The sequence below is a fragment of the Nuphar pumila genome, chromosome 12, assembly GCF_984573655.1.
Source record: "Nuphar pumila chromosome 12, dmNupPumi1.hap1.1, whole genome shotgun sequence".
Taxonomy (NCBI): domain Eukaryota; kingdom Viridiplantae; phylum Streptophyta; class Magnoliopsida; order Nymphaeales; family Nymphaeaceae; genus Nuphar; species Nuphar pumila.
In genome coordinates this window covers 29,287,983-29,315,556 of record NC_143260.1, presented here as the reverse complement: position 1 = coordinate 29,315,556, position 27,574 = coordinate 29,287,983, and the positions used below count along the sequence as shown (strand labels likewise).

Below are 27,574 nucleotides of genomic sequence, written 5' to 3'. Positions count from 1 at the left end.
GAGAGCTGCATCATCACAGGATTGACCATTTTATGGAGAAATGATCAATTAAGAAAAGGGCCCTTTTCTTTATATCCTTTAAATATTGAGAAAGGTCCCAAAAGAGCACAGGGCTTGAGAGAGTTATCTATAAAAATTAAGCACCAACCCGAGGGATCAAGGGAAACAAGTATGACTGATACCCAGCCATATCTTCAGTCGAGATTCCTGAAAGTCGCACTAAAAAGCTTTTAGAAAAATACCCCAGAAACTCAACAAAGTAACTGAAGTGTTAAATCTCATTCATTTCATTCTCATTCAATATGATATCAGCTAAAGAAACGCATTTCTTTCTCGCATCATGCATTGAGGAAACAAATCCTGTATGACCATAACTGATCACAACAACTACATATAACTAATACAGGCATCAAGGCACAGGATGTGCTGAGGCAAGCCAACCGAGTATCAAAAGCATCCAAATCTCTCCGAAGATGTTTAAAATGCACAAATAAGACTGCCTCACTTTAGTTTAGAACTCTTATGGGGTCCCAGGCCGATCTCAGTTTTCCTGACCAGGAGATCCTGCTACCCCTTCAGAGCCGTTTATAACTCATCTGGGGTACCATGCCGATCTCGGTTTTCCTGGCCAGGAGAACCTGATACCCCTTCAGAGCCATTGTCACTGCCACCATTAGCACCGGGGGCACCACCTTCCTCGTAACTCTCTCCCCAAAGGCTCCGCCTCATAATCGGGGCTGAGGCTGTTCTGCGCCGTGTCCTTGTCACTCCCCTGAATCTTGATGGAAACACCCACTCCCGGTTGAGGGGGGATCCTGGACGGAATACCCGGAACAGGAGCAGTACAGTCCACCAGTTCCCTTCATCACTGGGGAACTCTACCTCGTGACCTGTAAGATCACTCTCCCCATCAACCTCCAAGGAGTCCTCAAACATCAGTGCTCCAGGCATTGCTGACCGAATGGTACTAAGGACGTCTCCTAGGTCCCTTTGACGTTCCAGCCTCCTCCAATCACGCTGCCGGTCAGGGTCCACTTCTGATGGGCGCGCAAGTGGGTGTTCAAGTCTTGCATGCTTCCTGAGATCTGAATATGTTCCACTGTATGTACATGATTCCTGAGCACAACTCCTGGTCTTCGTGTTCATGAAATGGCGTGCAGACTCCACTACAATCCATCCATTTATCTGGCCTCGGCAAAGTGGGCAAGAGAGCTTTGGCATTTCCTGGCACTCACAGATTGCATCGGCTGATAAATCACCATGTTGGGTTGTATTATCATCTGAATTGATTTCATTATCTCTGTGAGTGGTTGAATGAGAAGAGGAAGCTCTAAGTGGCAATGCCTCTGAAAGGTTTTCTACACGGGTGATGAGATCTGGTGATGGGGACAAAGATTCAGCAAAGGATTTACGAAACTGATCAAGGCAATTTGAATGGCGATAGCTGGTGTCACACATATAAGGACGGCAGCCTCTGTCGTGGGAAGAACATAAAAGCAGCACAGCATTATGAGGATGTTCCATACAAACAGGGCATCGCACTTCTTCCCATTCCTTTATATCTTCAGCTTCTGTGGGGTTTCTTGATGAAGATCGCCTACTTCTACTGGAGCTACAATGAAAGGGAGACGCTCTGCATCTCTGGAGAGATGTAGAACGATCCCTTCTTTCCTTCGGCATGTCGATGCTACAACTGTTGCCACGAGGGGAAGAAAAAACATCATTCACATGTTTGCAACTTCACAAAATTAGAGGATATTCTCAATATAGTAGGGCCACGCTCAGAAGGCTTTAGGATGCTTAAGGGTATTCAACTCAGTAGATGCATCAAAAGAATAACAGATTGAGGAATATTCAAGCCAAAGGAACAAAGATTCTCACTAGCAAACTCTTTTATAAACATGAAACAAAAAGGGTTTCTTGGCCACTATACATATTCACAGAGATGAAAGTGGTGGCGTTCATGACACATGGTTCTTATTTCAATTTACAAAGAAGCTGATAATTGTTTCACCAACAAATGTGTCGACCAGTGTTGTGAAAAGTGTTGAGGCGTAGTGAGGCGCTCCACCAAAAACCAAGGCGAGGCGTAAGCCTCGAAGCGTAAAGCGTAAGTAGGGATGGCAGTGGGGCGGGGCGGGAGACAAGGTTTCCACCCCTGCCTCGCCTCAAAATTTTATCCTCCACCCCCGCCCCGCCTCCGCGGCGGGGATGGATTTTATCCTCCACCCCCGCCTCCATCCCCGTTTCATACCCTTCATCCCCGGTCCAAACGGGGATGAGGCGGGGCGGGGAAAAGTGCACGTCCACCCCCACCCCGCCTCCGCGGCGGGGATGGATTTTATCCTCCACCCCCGCCTCCATCCCCGTTTCATACCCTTCATCCCCGGTCCAAACGGGGCGAGGCGGGGTGGGGCCCCGCTTTCCCCCGGTCCACTGCCATCCCTAAGCGTAAGCCTCAAATTTTTTTTTTGAAAACTTTAAAAAAAATATAAAAAATATCTAAAAATACAAATAAATAAAGAAATGCTTTATTGATGAAATAACAACCAATAAGAAATAGAAAATCTCAAATAAGTACTAAAAATATGAGATTAACATATAAAAGTAACCAAAAACTAATTATATAATTGGAAAATATATGAGATTAACCAAAAAATGTTAAAATATACTAAGAAACTTATTACATAACTGGAAAATATATGAGATTAACCTACAAAAGTTAAAATATATGAGATTATTCTAAAAAATATGAGATTAACATATAAAAGTAAATAAAAAATGATTACATAACTGAAAAATATATGAGATTAACCAATAAAAGAAAAAATATACTAAGAAACCGTTTACATAACTGGAAAATATATGAGATTAACCAACAAAAGTTAAAATATATGAGATTATTCTAAAAAATATGAGATTAACATATAAAAGTAACTAAAAAACTGATTACATAACTGGAAAATATATGAGATTAACCAACAAAAGTTGAAATATACTAATAAACTGATTACATAACTGAAATAACTGGAAAATATATGAGATTAACCTACAAAAGTCAAAATATATGAGATTATTCTAAAAAATATGAGATTAACATATAAAAGTAACTAAAAACTGATTACATAACTGAAAAATATATGAGATTAACCAACAAAAGTTAAAATATACTAAGAAACTGATTACATAACTGAAATAACTGAAAAATATATGAGATTAACCTACAAAAGTTAAAATATATGAGATTATTCTAACAAATATGAGATTAACATATAAAAGTAACTAAAAAACTGATTACATAACTGAAAAATATATGAGATTAACCAACAAAAGTTAAAATATATTAAGAAACTAATTACATGGCTGAAATAACTGAAAAATATACAAGATTAACCAACAAAAGTAAAAATATAGTAATATAATAAGAAACTTATTACATAACTGAAATAACTGGAAAATATATGAGATTAACCTACAAAAATCTTTTTGATTATGTCTCAAAAGTCTTGTTGTAAAAAATAAAATAAATTTTTTTTGCGCCTTTAGGCACAGAGAGCCGCGCGGCCGCGCCTCAAGGTGAGGCACACCTTTTGCGCCTCAAGGCACATTTTTTATAACACTGGTGTCGAAAGTGGCAACAGAAAATGAGGACTATGTTATAAACAACAAAAACCTTACTCTCCTCAAAGCCAAGCTGATCAAAATTATCAAGCTCAAGTACTTTCATGTGTCATCTTGAAAATAAATTTTGACAGCAGTTTAGCGTCACATACTCTCCACACTTGATGATTTAGAAAACATGAACAAAACCATGAAAAAGAAAAAAAATGATTGTAAAAGAAAAACACCATGTCAAATGAATAGGTAGCTCAAAATTGCATCTTCTTGTAACGTAGATTTTAACACACGATCCAACATAGAGTCATGATTAAAGTAGCTCAATTTCACTTAACAAGGGCCTAGTCATTGCTGCCTTTGTGACATCACACTGAAGAACAACGAGGATATCATTTATTGTAATGATTCTTTGTTAGATTGAGAATTGAGACCACTATCACTAGATAATTTCCTTACTCTTGATGTTTGTATTTTAACAATGGTCAAGTAGAACAAAGCCTACAAGAATAGATCCTTAACTTGAAATATTTAAGAACTTTATGCACATATTCCATTGTCTTTTTCTTTTTCCATAATATATTTTTCTGGCTGAAGCTTTGCAACTTCTGCCATGAATCTGAAACAATTTGGTAGGGAAAAAACATTCTTTAAAATGTGTATCAATTTTTTTTTTAAACATTACTAATGCAATTCCTTCTTCTCAAGCCTTGAAAAAAATTCTTGGAGAATAATCAGTGCACACAAATTATGGGGAATATGGCCTAGTAGCTTCCAGCAAATAAACAATTTCATTTCCAAGCAACAGCTACTAATGCACACATGCTGAAAAAATGATACATTAAAGTGGAAGTCAAAGATTTGAACTGCAGTATGCCATCCTAAATACTATGCCAATTCCTAATAAGAGGTATCTCATGCAAGAGATTTTATTCACATAGAAGAACCGTTTGAACTTGGAAGTAATAGTAGTTGAATCAAATCCAAATATAATATTCCTCGCCATAATGTGCAGAGTAAAAAGTAAAAATAGCAAAACAAAAACAGTGTTACATCCATCACAAAATCTAGATTGTTTAATTATATTTAATCCAATGAATTGGAATTGTAAAAGTTCATACCTAATTGTACATGGCAAGTCATAAATGATTGTTGATTAGTAGGTTATTATTTATAAGGCTTTGATTTAAAAGATTAATCCATTGAATCAAATCTAGCAAATGGCTTAGATTGTAGATACACCACATAAATTTGATTGCACCTTCCCTCTTTCGTAATATACATGCATATACAAAAGAATAAAACACGCACTACAAATGATAAGACTAAGGGTATGATTGGTTGTATCTCATGTGACTTGGAAACACGTAAGATGGAATCAAATGTGATTAGAAGTCGTGATTTATCAAAATCATGTGAATTAGAGTCTTATGAGATTTCACTTCTAACGTTTGGTTGGATGCAGTGACAATTCTGGTGAGCTTCACAATAAAACCACCCTCTGGTGGAGATCAAAAAGTCTCCACACACCTCAAACAAGAGGCAAATACAAAACCAACAAAAGGGGGGCACATGCACAATAGCCACTTAGGGGTTTAGAGGAACACAACTCAAAAATATAATCTTTATTACACATAAAATGCATACATGTCAAGCAGCTCAAGACCCATATTTATACACAAAGGAGGGAGTGAAAGGCGCCTAAAATATAGCCGATGGGGAGGGCTCCCAACAGCTATATTGTTAAAGACATTAATGCCCTTGACAATATAACAAAAGCCAACCAGCAAAAAATAAAAGGAAAACAAAAAGACTATACAGCCCCTAATGGGTTGTCCCTATTACATGTGTCAAAAGACCAAAATGCCCATGAAGGGTTAAACATATTACATGTACAATATATATATATATAAGAAACACGTATATTCTAACACCCCCCCCCTCAAACTCACGAAATCACAACAAAGAGTTTACCAAGGAGAAGGTGAAATTTGGGGGAGGGCAGCACCTTAGTGAATAAATCCACAAGTTGATACTTAGATGGTACATATGGTAGAGTGATTGTCTTCTTCAAGAATTCTTCACGGACATAATGACAATCAATTTCAATATGCTTAGTTCACTCATTAAATGTATGATTGTTAGCACTCTTGTTATCATAGAGTAATCTTGAAGGTTCAGTTATCTAAACTCCAAAGTCTTCTAGTAAATGTCGCAACCACATTAATTCAAAAGTCGTAGTGGTCATAGCACAATATTCGACTTCTGTAGAGGACAGAGACACTTTTTGTTGTTTTTTACATCTCCAAGATATCAAGGAATCACCTAAAAAAATACAAAAACTAGTAGTTGAGTTACGATCATTTACATCTCCTCCCCAATCAGAGTCAGTATATGCAATAATATCTAATGGAGATGAATATGAAGATGATAAAAACAAACCATGATTAATAGTATTTTTAATATATATAATTATTCTCATTACAATACTCATATGCACTATAGTGGAAGAATGCTGAAATTGACTAGCAGTATGAATAGCATGAGCAATATCAGAACGAGTAATAGAACTATAAATTAGGGCATCAATCATTTGGTGATATGGATTTAGATCTTCAGAGGTTCTCCATCATCTTTCTTCAATTTTTTTCATTAATGACTTCTGGTATATCTACTCTATTAATCAATAAGACTTGACCTTTCAACTATCTCGATTGCATACCTAGTTTGAGACAAAAAATACCTTCGAGGTGAACAACTTCTATCCCAAAAAAAATATCGAAGAAAAAACAAAGATTTGTCATATCAAAGTTCTTTTTTAGAACATACTTGATATGACTTACTCCCTGTCTATCACCTCCTGAGATAATCATATTATCTACATGGAGAAGTAACATAATTATATCTGCATCAGAGGACTTAACAAACAAGGCAGTATCAGTATAACAAGATCTAAATCTTAGTTGAACCATCACATTACTAAAACGGTCTTGTTTTATACTATACAAAGCCTTTCGTAAACGAAGAACTTTTCCATGTGCCAAACTTAACCCGAGTGAAAGTTCTATATAGGCTTCTTCATTAAGGGTTTCATTTAAAAAGACATTTTTAACATCCATTTGAAATATAAGTTATTTTTTAATAGATGCTATGGTGATGAGAGTTCGAAATATGGTCATCCTAGCTACTAGAGAAAATGTTTCCTTATAATCGTTTTCTTAGTCTTGACTATACCTTTTAACTACTAGCCTAGCTTTGTATCTTTCTAGTGTTCCATCACTTTTGGTTTTAATTTTATAGTCCCATCTATACCTTATGGTTTTCTTTCCTGTAGGTAATGATTGAATTGCCTTGACCTTTTCTAAGGCTTCTAATTCATTATTCATGGTCTCAATCCATTCATGATGATTTTTAACCTCATTATAAGAGGAGGGTTCAACATAGGAGTATATGGCCATGAGGCAAGCTTTATAATGGGGTTCAAAAGATTCATAGAAAACAAACGTACTAGGTGCTTGGGATATTCTCGTAGATTTTCAAACACTAGATTGATCTAATATAATGACTTTGGGTATACCTTTCTAATGCACATGGTTGGCTTTGTGTCCAATGATAATATGTTTGAAGTTCATTGTGAGGTTCAACAATAGGCATATCATCTTTACGAGCATCATGAGTGTTACCATTGACACTCAAGCATATCATGAATATCATTACTTTCATTCACATCAATATTGTTACTTTCATCAATAGTATCAATATTATGCTCATGCATTAGATTAAACAAAAATGAGGTTTTGAATTGATTTTTAACATAACTATGAAATTTTTGAAAGCACTCAAATACTTCGGATTTGAGTCTAATAAAATAAATCTATGTGTGCCTACTATAATCATCCACAAATATCACATAGTAAGAAACTCCTCGTTTAGACATAACCGGTGTCAGTTCCCATACATCTGAATGTATTAATTCAAATGGTTCTTTAGACACAAATTGACTATTTTCAAAAGGTAAAGATTTTATTTTTTCAAGTATGCAATTTTCACAATGCATCTTTTTCATTACAACTTTCAAGAAAAGAGAATAAATATACTTTTGACATACTTGGGTATCCTAATCTTCTATGCCAATGTTCAATACTTTTATTTTCAACAAAATTACAAAAAAAAATGATTTGACAGATCCAAATTATCCACGTAGTAGAGGTCTCCTCTTCTATACCCTCGCCCAATTGGCTTCTTGGATTGGAGATTCTGTACCAAGCAATCATTAGATAAAAAAATGTGACCTTACATCCATGGTCGGTAATTTGAGAAACGAATAAAAGGTTTATGTTAAGTTTGGGTACAACTCTAATGTTTGGGACATAAACATTTTGATTAATTTTAGAAGAGTTTTTCAAAGTACCAAAACTTTTAATTTCCAAAGACGTTTCCATCAACGGTTGAAACATAAGAATCATTGAAGTTAATGAGAAATTTGGATAGTATAGGCTCATTAGGACTCATATGGAAAGAGGCACAGGAATCAAGAATCCAAGAGTTCTTATTGGGATGCACACACGTTGATACGGTCGCACCAGAGAAAGGAAGATTGGCCTTTGATTAGTGGTTGAAGGATTTCTATGAGTTGAGCAAATGAGACATTCTTGGATCCTTCATCTACATCACCCCTTTCGCTTGATGATCCCATAGAAGCTACTTTCTTTTCAACCCTTCGATTTTCTATTCTCCTTTTTGGGCAAAACGGCTTAATGTGGCCCGACTCCTTACAAAAGTAGCATATTATCTTACCACCTTTTTTGTATTCATAGTCATTTGAGTTCTTTCCATAGTCATTTTGGCATCTTCCAAAGTGAAGAGGCCTATATGCTTTTGTGTGATTATCGGGTCTTCACATAGCAAGCATTGATTCCTCATCTTTGGTAGAGAAGGGTTTTTTCAATCTATTTTCTACCATAGTTAGTTCTTCTAGAATTTTTACTATAGAAGGAACACCTCCTCTATGAAGAAGGGTCAATTTTGTCCATTCAAATTCGAACCTAAGACCATTTATGAAATGATAAAAATGATCCGAGTTGATTTTCTTTTCTCGAAGCTCTATGTCAAGTGGACAATGTCACTTATGCTCTAAGAGAGCTAATTCATCCCAAAAGACAGAAAGAGCATGTAGTATTCTATCATGCTCTTATCTCTTTAGGTCATTGTTCTTTCTTTCTTTTGGAGATTACATATATAAGCTACATCTCTTAAAAAATACATATCTTGAAGATATTTTCAAGCATTACTAGCAAATTCAAACTTTGCTAAGCTAGAACATTTTTTTATTTCAACACTATTAATGAGTCATCCCATGATTTTGGAATGACCCATCCTCCACACATTCCATCTCTTTTTATAGTCGGCAATGGCTTTATTTATCTCTTCTCCTTGAAGTGCAATTTCTTTGTCGTTTTCATTCTTGGTGAGCATAAGCTTTGGTTTTTTCTTGGATCCATCCACCAATCCCTATAGACCCTTTTCCCAAATCTTGTGCTTCAATATGGATGCCCACGTCACATATTTGTGACATTGAGTCTCACCGGCACGGTGACAATCACTTCTCGTTCATCCTCCATAGATACAAGAAGAGAAAGAGAGAAAATAGAGAGAGAGAGGAAGGAGAGAATGAAAGCATAATACTTTTGGGCATCACGAGTCCACGATCTCACGCCCACACGAACAAGTTTTACCATGATCAAGATTGCAATGGTTTGATACCATGTAATGAGATCAAGAAGTCTCCACACTCCTCAAACAAGAGGCAAATACAAAAGGAGCACAAGCACATTAGCCACTTAGGGGCTTATAGGAACACAACACACAAAAAATATAATCTTTATTACACATAAAATTCACACAAAATGCATACATGTCAAGGGGTTCAAGGGCCACATTTATACACAAAGGAGGGAGTGAGAGGCTCCTAAAATATAGCTGATGGGGCGGGGGGGGCTCCCAACAACTATATTTCTAGCAGTTAGGGGCTCCCAATAGCTATATTGACAAGGACATTAATGCTCTTGACAATATAACAAAAGCCAAACAACAAAAAATAAAATAGAAAAATACATTACAGGCCCTAATGGGCTGTCCCTATTACATGGGTCAAAGGACCAAAATACCCTTGAAGGGTAAAACATATTACATGTACAAAATATATATGTAGATGAACATATATATATATAAGAAACACTTATATTCTAACAGTTTTGCATTAACCAAAAGAAAGTAATTGTAGGAAGAGAGACTCGCCGGAAAACAAGCAACAACACACCTTCGTCTCTTGTTTAGTAGCCAATGGAGCTTGCCGAAATCGTAATTCTAGCAAGCTCCACCATGGAACCACCCTATGGTTTTGCATCAACCAGGGAAAAAAATCCTACCTGATTTCTTTTTCGGCAAGCTTCCTCTGACATCCTTCACTTCTTAGGCGAGTTCCTCTGACGTCCTTCACTATCTCTGGCGACCTTCCCCTTCTCCCTCTTTCGTGTTCTTTTTTCTTCATACATCGAGAGAGGAAAGAGGAAAGGAGATGAATGTTGGGTCTCAATCCCTAGCGTTCACCTTTGCAGGCTTTTTGGTATAGCCCCGTGATTCACAGGCGTAATTTTGAGTCATGTGATTTGAATCACAATCCACCCATGAGATTCGAAATCTCATGGGCTGGAGTGATTTTGAATCACATGTGATTTTGAATCACATGTGATTTCGAATCAGATTGAGATTTGGGGCCAAATGAGAATCACTATCTCATTCAAATGAGAGAGTGATTCTCATGGGGGACAACCAAACATGCCCCAAATGTGATTTCAATCATATTTTGTTTCTCATTTGAATGAGATTCGAAATCACATGCTTGATTAGCTGTGCAAATGAGGTTCATTCTCTCATTTGCATGAGATTCAACATCGCATTTAAATGCAACCAAATATATAGGTGTATGTTTGGTTTATTGGGCCACGTGTGACTTTAAATCAATTTTTATTTTGAGTTACATGAATCTGTATCACAAGAGGCTCCTTGGGATTCTGATTTTCATGTAAATGAGAACGGGAAAGGCAAATGACAATCTACTTGTTATTGCTCAGTTTTCTGATGTTTGTCTAGTTCTGCCAATGAGATTTGTCTTGTCATTTGCATGAGTTCTAATCTCATGAGATGTTACCAAATGTGACACAAATGTGATTTCAAATCACTTTCTGTTTCTCATTTGCATGAGATTCCAAATCACATGTCAAATGAGATTCATTCTCTCATTTGTAAGAGATTTCAAATCACGTTTGGTTATACCTGCAAATGAGATTCATTTCGCTCATTTGCACGAGATTACAAATCATATTTGAATGCAACCAAACATACCCTAAATTACAAAAAACTGTCCAACTTTTTGGTCATTACATTTAACTGCCTTATTTTTTCAGTCCTGTTTCAAAGACATGATTGATGCAAAAGTCGATCAACCACTGCTTCCTCAAACAAAATAACTAAAAATACCCTTAAATACTTATTCTCTTAAAAGAGAAAAGGATATGTGTTTTTGCCCACAAAAGAGTAACTTTAAACCTCAAGAAACTACTCCACATGAAGACAAAATAATGGTCAAATGTAACAAACAAAAAGATGGTTGGCAATTTGTAAACAGCTGATAAGTTCAGTGTCTTATTGTGGCTTTCTCCAGTAATAAGCAGCAGCATACCTTCTGTAATGAAATATGCGGAAGAAACCAAGAATGCTAAAGCATTCACTATGTCCCACACGGACAAGTGCAACAAGCACAAGAGAGGAAATCCACTAAGGGATATACAAAGGGCCTTATAAAAAGGCTACACACATGAAAAATAATATCACTATTATTGAAGAGGAGCTCTCAAGAGCAATACAACATACATGGGGGGTTCCCCCTATTTATAAGAAAAGGAGACCAAAGGGGCTCCCAATAGAGTCGTTGGGAGCCCCCAACGGTCACATTTGTGACCGTTGGGGGCCCCAACGACTCCATTGTGGGGGCCCTTTTCGGTATCCAAAAAATACATTTTAAATAATAAAAATAAAAATAAAAAACAGTAAAATAAAAGAAACAAAATAAGTACCCCTATTGGGTACTTTGTGAAATGACCATAATACCCCTATCGGGTATTATGGTATTATTACATATGTTTTAACACCCCCCCTCAAACTTTACGGGGGAATGACCGAAAGTTTGCCAAGAAGGAACAAGAAGCGAGGAGCAGGCAGGGCTTTGGTAAAGAAATCTGCAAGTTGATATTCTGAAGTGACATATGGCAGTGTAACTGTCCCACGAAGATATTCATCCCGTACATAATGACAGTCCATTTCAATATGTTTAGTCCTTTCATGAAAGGTGTGGTTGCTGGCAATATAGATGGCACTTTTATTGTCGCAACAAAGCTTCGAAGCCCCGGTAATTTCGACTCTCATATCTTGAAGAAGACTTCGAAGCCACACAAGCTCCATTGTAGTAGTTGTCATAGCCCTGTATTCTGCTTCAGTAGAAGACAACGAGACTTTCTGCTGTTTCTTGCACCTCCAAGCAATTAGCGAATCTCCTAGAAAAACACAAAAGCCAGTAGTTGAGATTCGATCATTTGGGTTTCCTCCCCAGTCAGCATCAGTATAAGCCAGTAAGTCTAAGGAAGAGATTGAGGATAGGAATAGCCCGTTAGTCAAAGTATTTTTGATGTATCGAATGATCCGGAACACAGCACTCATATGCACAGATGTAGGAGCATGCTGAAATTGACTTGCAGAGTGCACAGCATGAGCAATATCCGGCCTGGTGATAGTCAAATAGGTGAGGGAGCCTATGAGTTGCCTGTAGGGCGTAGGATCATCCAGCAGAACTCCATCCTCCAGTCGTAGTTTAGCATTGATAACCTCGGGAGTCTCCACCTTTTTGCCATCTAAAATCCCAGATTTGGAACATATGTCTGCAGCAAGCTTCATCTGTGACAGTATATACCCTCGAGGAGAGTATGCTACTTCTATACCAAGAAAGTACCTGAGAAAACCCAGATCAGACATATCAAAATTATGTTTTAACATATTTTTAACATTAAGAATACCACTTTCATCATTGCCAGTGATGATCATATCATCAACATAAAGCAGAAGGATGATGATACTATTACCTGCACGTTTAACAAAAAGAGCAGTGTCAGTATAACATGAACGAAATCCCAATTTTAACATGATGGCACTAAATCTATCATACCAAGCCTTAGGGGCTTGTTTAAGACCATATAAAGCTTTTAATAACCGAAGAGTTTGACCTTGGTTAACATTAATTCCCGGCGGAGGGTCCATATATACTTCTTCATTCAACTGACCATTAAGAAAGGCATTTTTAACATCTAATTGAAATATAGGTCATTTCTTAGATGATGCTACTGCTATTAGAGTTCTAACACTTGTCATGCGAGCCACGGGGGCAAAAGTCTCCTCATAATTGATGTCATATTCTTGTGAATATCCCTTAGCAACTAATCTAGCTTTATAACGTTCTAGGGAACCATCACTTTTTGTTTTGACTTTGTAGACCCATCGACATCCTATAGCTTTTTTATTTGGAGGAAGATGAACTATTTCCCAAGTTTTAGCCTTATTTAAAGCATCTAGTTCAACTTTCATTGCTTCAACCCAATGAGGAATATTTTTTGCTTGATTATAGTGGGAAGGTTCATAGTAAGAATGCAAGGCAATTAGACAAGCTCTATATTTAGGTGAGAGAGTTTCATATGAGACAAACCTATTTGGTGGAATGGATTCTCTAGAAGAACACCTAAGAGAGGTTTCTTCTAGGGGTTCATTAAGCCGCAAGAATTTTTCTAAAGCACTAATAGGTTGTGCTTCCTCACGCCGAGTGTATACTTGGAGATTGTCACCATTAGTTGGTGATACATCATTGTCATGAGTATTTTCTAAAGATTCCGGATGACTCAAAAGATCATCATTTGAGTCTTCTAAAAGATCATTGATAAACATATAATCAATTTCATTTGGTTTTTCCAAAATTTCAAATCCATTTTCATCTTCTAAAAACGTCACATCTTTGGAGACAAATAATTTATTGTTCTTATAGTCAAAGCATCTATAGCCCTTTTGATTTTCACCATATCCTAAAAATACGCATTCTATTGCTTTAGGTGACAATTTATCTCTTTTATGCAAAAGAACAAAGCATTTACACCCAAAAATACGAAGACGATTGTAGTCGGGTGTCATATTGAAAAGTTTTTCATAAAGAGAGATATTGTTCAATTTTGAAGATGGCATCCTATTGATTAAATAGGTGGAGGTTAACACGGCTTCGGCCCAAAAATTTTTAGGAATATTTTTAGAAATGAGTAAGGATCTAGTGGTTTCTAAAATATGTCTATGTTTTCTCTCCGCTAGACCGTTTTGTTGAGGAGTTCTTGGGCAAGATTTTTTATGACAAATGCCATGTTTTAGATATGATTGGAAATCATTTGATAAGTACTCTCCACCCGAATCGGATCTAAGAATGGATATTTGACTTTGAAATTGATTTTGAACTTTTGCATGAAATTCTTTGAAGAAGTTAAAAACTTCCGATTTAGCATTAAGAAAATAAATCCATACGTATCTAGTATAATCATCAATAAACGTAACATAATACGAATAACCACCTTTGGATAAAACCGGAGATGGTCCCCATACATCGGAATGCACCAATTCAAAAGGTCTTGTTGTCACAAAGGTTCTAATAGGAAAAAGAGTAGACTTCATTTTTCCAAAAATGCAATCTTTGCAATTGATATCTTTTTCTTTACAAAACTTGTTCCCAAAAGGAAAAAGATACATTTTAGAGTAAATTGGATGTCCAAGTCTTTTATGCCAAGTTTCAATATTTTTGTCTTGGACATAAATACAAAATGAGGTATTTGGAAGTGTTAAGTTATCCATAAAATAAAGGTCTCCCTTCCTATGGCCTTGCCCAATCCGCTTCCCGGACCGGAGATCCTGCACAAAGCACCCTTGGGATGAGAAAGATATTTCACATCCATGGTCGGCTATTTGAGAAACGGAAAAAAGGTTAAGATTTAATTTAGGAACTATTCTAACTTTTGGAACAAGAAAATTTTGAATATTTTTAGAATCAAGAGTTCCAATACCATTTATTTTGAGAAAAGTTCCATTGGCCGTAGAGACACAAGATAATTTTGAATTGGCGTGCACATTGGTTAATGCATTTTCATGAGGAGTCATGTGAAAAGAGGCTCCGGAATCTAAAATCCAAGAGTACGTACCGGGAGGTAATGATGAGGCAATGGCGGCACCGGAAGTGGAAGAAGTGACCTTTAGAATTTGTTGGAGAGCCAAGGAGAGTTGTCCAAGAGTATCTTTGAGATCCCCGTTCTTGCCGTCATCTTCTTTGGTGGTGGATTCTTCAACGGAAGCCACCTTTGGCTTGAATGCCCCATTTAGCTTTGGGCAAACGGGTTTAATATGTCCCGGCTCATAACAATGGTGACATATAATCATTTTTCTTCCACCACTCCCTTGCTTACCAAAATGAGATGGTTTGTATGTTTTAACATGATTGTCGGGTTTAGATACGGCAAGAACTTCCTCTATGCTTTTACCCATGCTATGCCTAGTCTCCTATGTCACACGGACTCGGCTCTAAGGTCGCCACACCCGCGTCGACACGCACCGACACGGGTGCGGACCGGACTCGGTCAACCCGACCCTGGGTGTGGTCAACGCACCCAGGGTCATTTTGGTCCATTTTTTGGAAAAAAATTTTATTTTTACTTTTTTTTAAAATTTTCTGGGCTACAGCTGTAAGGAAAAAAACCCATCACAACTAAAAAACTTGTACACTTTCAAGTTTTAAATACAGAATGTGCACAACTCAAGTTTTTGTGGTTTTTTCCTGTATGAAGAAAGTGAATTATTACAGTGTATGATGAAAGTGCCCAAAAGTGAATTATTCCTGTATGAAGAAAGTGTACAGAATGCCTTCACAACTCATCACCTGTCCCCTAATGGGCACAACTTTGACCGAGTCTATATATATATATATAGCCGAGTCCCCGTGTCCAAAATTTTTGAAATTGCGCCGCACCCGTGTCGCACCCGCACCCGTACCCGCACCCGCACCCGCACCCATGTGACATAGCTAGTCTCTTCTTGAGTAATCTCGGCTATAGCCTCTTCTAAGGGAGGAAACGTGGATCTATGGAGAAGTGAGGATCTCACTTGTTCAAATTCGGGACGAAGCCCAAATAAAAATTGAAACAATCTATCTTGTTACATTTGTTTTTGTCTTAGAACCACATCCTCCATAGCTACCCATTTAGGCTCTAAAAGAGCCAATTCATCCCACAAAGGATTTAGAGCACTATAGTAATCTTGTATGCTCATGTCACCTTGTTTTGTGGTTCTTACTTTTTCTTGCAAGAAATAAGCTCTTGCAAGATCCTTTTGGGTAAACATACCCTTCATAAAAAAACCAAGCTTCATTTGCCCGACGGAATTTTGCAATATTTGCACATACCTTGAGTTCGACATTATTCATAAACCATGCTAGGATTTTTGCATGGTTGCTCTCCCAATCTTCCATTTGATGATTATAATCTTCAATGGCCTTGAGACGAGCATCGCCTTCAAGTGCTTTCTCTTGATCTCCTTCCATCTTTGTGAGCTTAAGTTGGGGTTCCGGAACGGTTCCCATTACATAACCCCAAAGTTTCTTGCCTTTGAGATTATTCTCCATTGCGGATGCCCACATCATGTAATTTTTTCCATTGAGTTTGAATGATAGATCGATCTTGACTTCCATTGCTACACAATGAAGATGTGAGAAAGAAAGGAAGTAGAGAGAGACAAGATTTTACCTTTAGAAGATCGTATGTCTCTGATACCATGTAATGAAATATGCGGAAGAAACCAAGAATGCTAAAGCATTCACTATGTCCCACACGGACAAGTGCAACAAGCACAAGAGAGGAAATCCACTAAGGGATATACAAAGGGCCTTATAAAAAGGCTACACATGAAAAATAATATCACTATTATTGAAGAGGAGCTCTCAAGAGCAATACAACATACATGGGGGGTTCCCCCTATTTATAAGAAAAGGAGACCAAAGGGGTGTAATGAAATATGCGGAAAAGAAATGTATGTCCTACAATGGACATTCATACATAGAAATCAAAGAACAAGTCCAAAAGAGGACATACACAAAAGCCAATAATGGCTAGAAAGCATAAAATCTTATAAATGCACTAAAGGGCTTGAAGAAGCCACACATTACAAAGGGGGAGACCCCACTTATTTATAGGCAAGAGAGGAGTGAGGGAGAGTTAGAGAAAAGCAAGAGAGAGGGACCATTGGGAGTCCCAACAAGGAGTCGTTGGGCTCCCAACGGTCACAATTGTGACCGTTGGGGGCCCAACGACTCTTTGTTGGGCCCCCCAATGGCTGTGCATTAAATGCACAAAAATAAAAATAAAAAAAGACAAAAAGAAATGGAAAAAAATAGAAAAAGGTAAAAGGAAAAAAATAGAAAAAGAAAAAGACTAGAATGCCCCTATTGGGCGAGTTTACAGAACTACCCCTTATCGGGTAGTGAATGACAAATATATATATATATATATCTATATATATATATATAAATATATATTACATATATTTTAACACCCTCCCTCAAGCTTTACGGGGATACAACGAAAAGCTTGTTGAGAAGAAACATGAAGCGAGGAGCAGCAAGAGCTTTGGTGAAGAAGTCCGCCAACTGGTACTCGGATGTGACGTAGGGCAGTGTAATGGTTCCTTTTAGGTATTCATCTCGAACATAATGGCAATCCATCTCAATATGTTTAGTACGCTCATGGAAGGTGTGGTTGCTTGCAATATAGATAGCACTCTTGTTATCGCAACACATCTTCGAAGGAGTTGAGATGACGATGCCCATATCACCGAGGAGACTCCTAAGCCACACAAGCTCCATGGTTGTAGTGGCCATTGCACGATATTCCGCTTCAATTGAGGACAATGATACTTTATGCTGCTTCTTGCATCTCCAAGAAATCATAGAGTCACCTAAGAAAACACAAAAACCAGTGGTTGAGACTCTATCATTGGGATTTCCTCCCCAATCAACATCTGTATAGGCAATTAAATCAAGTGATGATGAAGAGGAAAGAAAAACTCCCTTAGTTATGGTGTTCTTAATATATCTGACAATCCTTAAGACTGCACTCATGTGCACAGTTGTAGGTGCATGTTGAAATTGACTGACGGAATGAACTGCATGAGCTATGTCTGGCCGAGTGATGGATAAGTATGTCAGAGACCCAATGAGTTGACGGTAGGGAGTAGGATTCTCAAGAAGTGTCCCATCTTCCAGCCTTAGCTTTGCATTGATAACCTCAAGGGTTTCTGTCTTTTTATCATCCGAAATTCCAGACTTGGCACAAATGTCAGCAGCAAGTTTCATCTGAGAGAGAATATACCCTCGGGGTGAATATGCAACTTCAATACCTAAAAAATATCTTAAGAAACCAAGGTCAGACATGTCAAAATTTTCTTTTAAAATTTTCTTAATATCATGGATTCCTTGCCTTTATATAAGAATAAGGGTGATATACAAGATTGCACAAACTATCGTGGTATAAAACTCATGAGTCATACTATGAAACTTTGGGAGAGGGTGATTGAGTCTAGGTTGAGGAAGGTTGTCATGATATCGGAGAATCAATTTGGTTTTATGCCTGGAAGATCAACTATGGAAGCTATACATCTTCTTAGACAACTTATTGAAAGATATAGAGAGAGGAACAAAGATTTGCATATGGTTTTTATTGATTTAGAGAAGGCATACGATAGAGTACCTAGGGACGTTCTCTGGTGGACAATGATGAAGAAAGGTGTTTCTCTCAAGTACATTAGTATAATTAAAGATATGTATGAAGGAGTAGTAACCAATGTCCGCACTTGTGGAGGGGTGACAACCAATTTTCCGATAACGGTTGGGTTACATCAAGGATCTGCTTTAAGCCCTTTCCTATTTGCGATAGTGATGGATGAGCTTACGAGATCAATTCAAGAAAATATACCGTGGTGTATGTTGTTTGCTGATGATATTGTTTTGATTGATGAGTCTAGAGCTGGGGTTAATGCTAAGTTAGAATTATGGAGACAGACATTGGAAGCTAGAGGTTTTAAGTTGAGTAAGAGTAAGACTGAATATATGGAATGTCGGTTTAGTAAGCAACGAAGTAGTGATGGGAGTGTAGTGAAGCTTGGTGAGCAAGATATACCGGTGAATGATTATTTCAAATATTTGGGATCCATCATTCAAAAGTATGGAGAAATTGATGGAGATGTAAATCATAGGATAAAGGTTGGGTGGATGAAATGGAAAAGTGCTACTGGAGTGCTGTGCGATCGTAGAATGCCATTGCGGTTGAAGGGAAAGTTTTATAGGACGACTATTAGACCCGCTTTACTTTATGGTACGGAATGTTGGGCTGCCAAAAGACATCATATTCAAAAAATGAGTGTAGCTGAGATGCGGATGCTTAGATGGATGTGTGGAAATACAATAAAAGATAAGATTCGGAATGAAGAGATACGTAAGAAGGTAGGTGTTGCACCCATTGAAAATAAGATGCGAGAGAATCGTTTACGGTGGTTTGGACATATTCGGCGAAGGCCTAATGATGCTCCAGTTAGAAGGTTGGAGAAATGGGAAAATATATTAGTTAAAAGAGGTCGGGGTAGGCCTAGGAAGACTTGGATGGAGATGATAGGAAAGGATATGAATGCTTTGAACCTCACCGAGGACATGGCGTTGGATAGAAATGATTGGAGGAAAAGGATTCATGTGGAAGACCCAAAATGAATTTCTTTTTTGGTTCATATCGCTGACCCCAATTGTTTTGGGATGAAGGCGTAGTTGTTGTTGTTGTTTGTTGTATCATGGATTCCTTGCTCATCACTTCCAGTGATGATCATATCATCAACATATAGTAGTAAAATAACTACAGAGGACCCTGCACTTTTCACAAATAACGCAGTGTCAGTATAACATGAACGAAAATTTAAGCTAGTCATCACATTGCTAAATCTGTCATGCCAAGCTTTTGGAGCTTGTTTTAACCCATATAGTGCCTTTTTTAGTTTAAGAACTTTGTTTTCACCAATGGATACTCCTGGTGGAGGATCCATATAGACCTCTTCACTTAGTTCGCCATTAAGAAATGCGTTCTTAACATCCAATTGATAGATAGGCCATTTTTAATGGATGCAGCCGCAATAAGAGTCCTAACACTAGTCATTCTAGCTACGGGAGCAAAGGTTTCCTCATAGTCTATTCCGTACTCTTGAGCATATCCTTTGGCTACCAACCTAGCTTTATAACGTTCTAATGACCCATCACTTTTAGTTTTAATTTTGAAGACCCATCTACATCCAATAGACTTCTTTCCAGTGGGTAATGAAGTTATTTCCCAAGTTTTAGCTTTTTCAAGGGCACTAAGTTCTAGTTTCATGGCTTCAACCCATTGAGGAATGTTTTTGGCTTCATTATAGTGTGATGGTTCATGATAAGAGTGTAATGCAATTAGACATGCCCTATATTTAGGTGTTAGGGATTCATAGGAAACAAACCTATTAGGAGGGTTGGAGATTCGGCTAGATCTCCTTAAAGAGGTTTCTTCTATGTTGGAATTTTGAGAATATTTTTCTAAGGCACTTATGGGAATTTCTTGACCACGCCTAGCATAGGTTTGAATTGACCTATTTTCAACATCATTACTTTCAATTTCATCATTACTAAGAGGAGTATCCTCTAAATCATTGGGAACATCCTCTAGCTGAGGAGTCACATCTTCTTGAGAGAGAAGATCAAATAAGAAAGCATATTCGCTTTCATCAATATCTTTATTTTTCTCAAAGCCGTTTTCATTTTCCAAAAAGGTAACATCTTTGGATACATATAGTTTGTTGCTTTTGGGATCGAAGCACCTGAAACCTTTTTTATTTTCTCCGTATCCTAAGAATACACATTCGATAGCTTTAGGAGATAACTTATCTCTTTTATGTGTAAGGACAAAACACTTACACCCAAAAATTCTTAACCTATTAAAATCGGGTGTTCTTTCAAAAAGTTTTTCATATGGAGATATATTTTGAAGGGATGAGGATATCATTCTATTTATCAAATAAGTGGAGGTTAAGGCGGCTTCGGCCCAATAGCATTTAGGAATTTCTTTGGAAATGAGAAAAGTCCTAGTGGTTTCCAAAATGTGTCTATGCTTTCTTTCGGCTAGACCGTTTTGTTGGGGAGTCCTAGGACATGACCTTTGATGACAAATTCCATTGATTTCCAAATATTCTTGAAATTCATTTGATAGATATTCTCCACCGGAATCGGATCGAAGAATGGAAATATTAGTTGAAAATTGATTTTTGACAATCATATGAAATTTTTTAAAAAAGTTAAAAACTTCGGATTTTAAGTTGAGAAAATAGATCCACACATATCGAGTGAAATCATCAATGAAAGTAACATAATATGAGTATCCTCCTTTTGATATGACCGGAGAAGGACCCCAAACATCCGAATGAATTAATTCAAAGGGTCTTTTTGACACAAATGTTCTCTTTGGAAAGGGGGTGGATTTCATTTTTCCAAAAATACAACTCTTGCAAACAAAATGTTTCTCATTACAAAATTTCTTTCCAAAGGGAAAAGAGTACATTTTTGAGAAGCTTGGATGTCCAAGTCTTTGATGCCAAGTTTCTATATTTTTATCTTGGACATGATTACAAAAAGAGTTAGTGGGAAGTTTCAAATTGGTCATGTAGTAGAGATCTCCCCTCCTATGGCCTTGCCCAATCCGCTTCCCGGACTGGAGATCCTGTATAAAGCAATCCTTGGTTGAGAAGGAGATTTCACATCCATGATCACAAATTTGAGAGACAGATAAAAGATTTAAATTAAGTTGAGGTACTACTCTTACATTTGGCACAAAAAAATCTTTCGAAAAATCTAAGGTTCCAAAACTTTTAACTTGTAAAGAGGTACCATCGGCGGTGGAGACAAAAGAGTTTTTGGAGTTGCTACATACATTGGATAGTCCATTTTCGATAGGGGTCATATGAAAAGATGCTCCAGAATCAAGAATCCAAGAAGGCGTACCTGGAGGAGGAGAAGAGGCAATGGCGGCTCCCGAAGTTGACGGCGATTTGAGTAGAATTTGAAGTGCTTCGGATAGTTGAGCAAGGGAGAAGGACTCTTTCCCTTTCATTGGCTCCTCCTTCTTTTGGGGAACTTCTTCAATAGTAGCAACTTTACCTTTTGGAGGCTCATTTATCTTTGGATAATTAGGTCTTATATGACCCGGTTCTTGACAATGATGGCAAATAGCTTTCCTATAATTGCCATTATAGTTATTTTGCCTCCCAAAGTGTGGAGGCTTATATGCTTTCATATGATTGCCGGGTCTAGACACGGCAAGAACTTCATCTCCTCCTTTAATCATGCCAAGACGTGTTTCTTCTTGGCATATTTCGGCTATGGCATCTTCCAATGGAAGTGGTTTTGATCTATGAAGGAAGGAGGACCTAACTTGCTCATATTCGAGCCTAAGCCCATGTAAAAATTGGAAAAAGTGTTCTTTCTCCATTTGTTCTTTTCTCATTTCAACATCTTCACTTTGTACCCATTTGGGTTCAAGAAGGGATAGCTCATCCCATAAAGGTCCAAGAGTGCTATAGTAATCTCTTACACTCATTTCACCTTGCTTAATGGTACGAATTTTTTCTTGGATAAAGAATTGACGAGCAAGGTCTTTTTGGGTATACATACCTTTCATAAAGAACCATGCTTCATTTGCTAGGCGGAATTTAGCAATGTTGGCGCAAATCTTTAGCTCCACGTTGTTCATGAACCATGCAAGAATTTTTGCATGCTTACTTTCCCAATCTTCTACCTTGGATTGGTGATCTTCAATAGCCTTCATGCGAGCACTTCCTTCTAGAGCCTTTTCTTGATCACCATCAATTTTCGTAAGTTGAAGTTGAGGTTCCCTAATGGTTCCCATCACATATCCCCAAAGCTTTTTACCTTTGAGGTTGTTTTCCATGGCGACGGCCCACATCATGTAGTTCGTACCATTAAGCTTGAAGGAGAGATCAATCTTTTGTTCTCCTTCCATTATATAGTCAAGAATGGAGGACAAACAAAGAGAGAGAGAAAGCTAGACAACTAGCTATATGAATCAAGAGCACAACCAAGGCTCTGATACCATGTAATGAAATATGCGGAAAAGAAATGTATGTCCTACAATGGACATTATCAAAGAACAAGTCCAAAAGAGGACATACACAAAAGCCAATAATGGCTAGAAAGCATAAAATCTTATAAATGCACTAAAGGGCTTGAAGAAGCCACACATTACAAAGGGGGAGACCCCACTTATTTATAGGCAAGAGAGGAGTGAGGGAGAGTTAGAGAAAAGCAAGAGAGAGGGACCATTGGGAGTCCCAACAAGGAGTCGTTGGGCTCCCAACGGTCACAATTGTGACCGTTGGGGGCCCAACGACTCTTTGTTGGGGCCCCCAATGGCTGTGCATTAAATGCACAAAAATAAAAATAAAAAAAGACAAAAAGAAATGGAAAAAAATAGAAAAAGGTAAAAGGAAAAAAATAGAAAAAGAAAAAGACTAGAATGCCCCTATTGGGTGAGTTTACAGAACTACCCCTTATCGGGTAGTGAATGACAAATATATATATATATATATATATATATATATATATATATATATATATATATATATATATATATATATATATATATATATATATATATATATATATATATATATATATATATAAATATATTACATATATTTTAACAAGGGGCTCCCAATAGAGTCGTTGGGAGCCCCCAACGGTCACATTTGTGACCGTTGGGGGCCCCAACGACTCCATTGTGGGGCCCCTTTTCGGTATCTAAAAAATACATTTTAAATAATAAAAATAAAAATAAAAAACAGTAAAATAAAAGAAACAAAATAAGTACCCCTATTGGGTACTTTGTGAAATGACCATAATACCCCTATCAGGTATTATGGTATTATTACATATGTTTTAACAACCTTCATCCCTTGTTTAGCGGCCAATGCTACTCGAACACTCCATTTTGCCCTCCGTACCCATGTCGACACATGTGTCCCCTTGTTGACAGGCGTCGACACCTGGACATACCATTTTACCCTTTGTACATACAAGTTTGTATTCAAATTATAATTTATAATTATATTTTCAGTTTATAACTTCATATTTTAAGTATATAATATATATTTTAGATATTATATTATTTTGAATTTATTTTATATATATATATATATATATATATAGTTGTGTCCCTGCACCCACATTTTTTTAATATGCCATGTCGTTCCGTACCCGCACCCTTACCCAGGTGACATAGGTGCCCACTGTCTGATGAATATCACTTTACCAACACATCAACAAACAGAACTACTGATGATCTTCATCAGCAACAAACTTTCGAAGAATGGTGACCATTTATCCCTTGGAACTGGTGAAGAAATGAAAACCATTTAGACCTTAAAAGGGTAATATCATGCCAGTAGTACAGCCAATTATCATAATGCTCATAAAAAAATCTATACCCCAAACTACTATTTTCTGTCTCACAAAAAACTGGGAAAACTAATTCTTAGTTGTACTGCTAAAGAAAATACCTAAAAATGATATGATGATTGGAGTTCTGGAAAAAAAAGGACCTGGAGTCTAGAGAGCAAAACTTATTAATCCTCAAAAGCACTGCTAAAGTTCCACATATTTCAGTTCAGAGGAAGCAATCCAATTGGATTGTCCAGATCCCATCAGGCTTTAAAGGATACCTTACATTCACTTGTAGATCTAATTTGCAAGATATGGGTTGCTAGCCAATCTCAAAAGCACTTATTTCAGGCAACATGGATAGAGAATCACTGAAAAGAGTTCTGAATACTACACAAAGGATGTTCAGTCTATAGGCACATGGAGGAAGACACTAAAAATCAACTCATAATTTCGGTCACCATATCGTTTTTGAGATAGAATCCAAACAATGTGTTTCTTTTCTTTTGCTTTCCTTCTGTAATCATTGAAAACTCTTTTACACCATAATCACTTAAGAGTGTGACTAAATAAACTACGAAACCTCATAGCTCTGGTAAAAAAATCACATTACCAACTTCATCAGTTAAATAGTAATGAAGTTATGTACACAGTACATGTATTTCCGTTTAAACACATGATAACCTAAAATATAGCAACATATGGAGCCACTAACTATATAGTCACCTTCGTCTGAAACTCCAGTACAGTATAAAGTCCATACCCCAGGATGGTCATATTCTCCCTCCATAATATGTAGAAACCTGTGTTGTCATCACAAAATATTATTTTCTTAGCCTTGCGTAGGAGTTGATCAGCAAAGAGGCATGGGTTGCAATCATACAACTCTATCTGCTTACCAGTTCTAGTGAATGACCACGAAGACCTAAAAAATCAAGTACCTGATGAAACTTTGTGGATGATGGCACAGTTAGCAACACATAACATAGAATAGGCAGTCAAACTTCAAATGGTTAGTTTGTAGCCTAAATAAGGAAAAAAAAGAGAGAATAAGATATGATACATATGATATTCAGAGATGAAAAGACTACATTGATATCTTAAGTCAGTATTACATATGTTAAAAAGTTTATCCTGCAGCTCCCACTGTTTAGAGAACAGAGCAGCTCTCTAATTATCAGCTCAAGCAAACAACAAAAGTTGGTGCAACAATTCCGTAGAAAGAACCATACAAGCAAAAAATCAGGCAGTGATCCAGCCACTAAGGTGCACATCCATACAATTGAACATACAACCCTTCATGCTTATGGCATGCCAGAAGCATGCAGGTGCTTGGTCACAGCGTCCATGTGCTCATATTTCTCAGTTCTCAACTCACATGATTTTTGTTACCATGCCACATTGTTGTCAAAACATGAACAAACTACTTATAACTTAAAGAATACCACATGTTTTAGCAGAGACACTTTCCCCTCTGATTCTGGCATAAGCACAAAGCAAGCAATGAGATTCTAAGCACGCCATGGCATGAGGAATACAAAATGATGAAAAATCAGAACTTCTATATCCAAAGAAATGAGAGACATGGAATATAGAAAAATTAGTATTGACTGGATAAGCAAGACACCTTGAACTGATGCAAAACTTATGACCATTCCCATGGGTAGCATGGAATAGTTCAGGATCAAATTTTCGTGTATTTTTCTAAGGGTTCATTCTTTATAGACAATCAATGTCTCAAATAAAAAGTGAAACAACCATCTTCTCTTCTAAAGGCCAGATCAATACACACACAGCATGATCTTTTCTCCTTTTCCCTTTTTCACCTTTCTTTTACAAAAGGGCACTGAAGGATAACTGTAAGAGGATTTTAAACCCAGACCCCTCAGCTATGACAGCACAACTATAAAAATTATCAGAAGACATTCAAAAAATCGGTTCTCCTTGGGAAATCCAGGGAAAATTAAAGCAAATGAAAAAATGAAAATTTAAAGCAAACAAACAATTCAAGAATTCTAATTCTCATTAGAGCACAGAGTACTAGAAAAAGACAAATGTAAATGTCATCACGATATAGGTTACTAGGTATCAATCAAAGATTTCCAGACATGATAATAGATACAAAATCTTTAAAACATACCTATTCCACACAATTGATCACCAATGAAACAGGGAAAAATAAAAATATTGTGTGTATTCATTACTGTGACCCACAATAGAAGTGTAAAAATGAGAACAAGAGTGAAATGTCACATTCTGTGTGATTTATAAGGAATCAAACAGATAAGCACGGGAAGGCCAACAAGTAGAGAACGAGCTTGCTAAAATTCCAAGTAGAATCTGCCTACTCGTGAGCGGTTGCTTGAAAATTAAAATAAGTGGCACCAAAAACAAAATAAAATACTGAATTACACGAGCTACAAAAACCAAAAACAACCGCACACTAAGCGTTAGAGATGTTTGCTTAGTTCACAAAAGAAATCATAAGAAAAAAAAAACAATTATATCACTCACAAATACAGAAAGTATGTTTGACATGAAGGCTTACTTCAACAAACATACACCGACCTGCCCTACCAAACTACAACAGGTCGGTATCCACATCATACATCACAATTCTGTTCTCGACGAACAATCCAAACAACGTAGCAGCACAATCCGGCATCCATCATTGCAAGAAGATACATAAATGGCCGTCAACAACAAATAGGCACAAAAATCCCGCCCTCAAAAACGGAGCTCGATTTGTAATAAACTCACAGTTCACACAAAAACTACCAATTCATCACCACTCTCATCTGGACAGCTGAATTTCTCATGTCACACAAATCCCGCAATCAAACAGAACAAGATCTAGAAAAAAGAAAAAAATCACGGAATACCTTCCTCGGAAACGGATCCAAAGATCAAAGCTGCCATCCGAAATCCCATAAAACCCCAAAATTTCCACAACCTAACAAAGTAAAAGAAAAGAAAACCCAGACAAAAAATCCGTAAACCCAATTCTCTACACAGATGAGGCAGATCGAGCAATCGAATCTGAAGTCGAGAAATCACCAAGCAAGTAGAGCATAGTCGACAGACCCATGAGTCAAATAAATAAATAAAATCGACAAAAAAGGGGGGGAAGAGTTAGGGTTTCATCCAAACTCTTACCAGGTTCTCGATGGACGGTCTGGATCTTATCTGAGGACGTCAGATAGGATCAGGCGGCTCCTCCTCCTCGTCCTTCTCGGAGAGAGAGAGAGAGAGAACGAGAGAGAGAGA

The 27,574-nt window shown here is 37.2% G+C and overlaps 1 protein-coding gene across 2 annotated transcripts; it reads right to left on the bottom strand.

The window, feature by feature from the left end:
* Positions 1-228: 228 nt before the first annotated feature.
* Positions 229-27,574, bottom strand: LOC149820464 (uncharacterized). Of its 2 annotated transcripts, none has more exons than XM_089983589.1 (2): positions 27,464-27,574; positions 229-1,693 (listed from the first exon to the last, which is right to left on the bottom strand). In XM_089983589.1, exon 2 carries the CDS (start codon positions 1,678-1,680, stop codon positions 586-588), a length of 1,095 nt encoding a protein of 364 aa, XP_089839715.1. In that variant the 5' UTR covers positions 1,681-1,693; positions 27,464-27,574; the 3' UTR covers positions 229-585. The 2 variants fall into 2 exon arrangements, with proteins under 2 accessions (XP_089839715.1, XP_089839716.1); XM_089983590.1 differs by lacking the exon at positions 27,464-27,574 and adding an exon at positions 27,190-27,390.

What these genes read in the sequence shown, in the direction of transcription:
- LOC149820464 (XM_089983589.1), bottom strand. Translation starts at nt 1,680, where the DNA reads ATGCCGAAGGAAAGAAGGGATCGTTCTACATCTCTCCAGAGATGCAGA.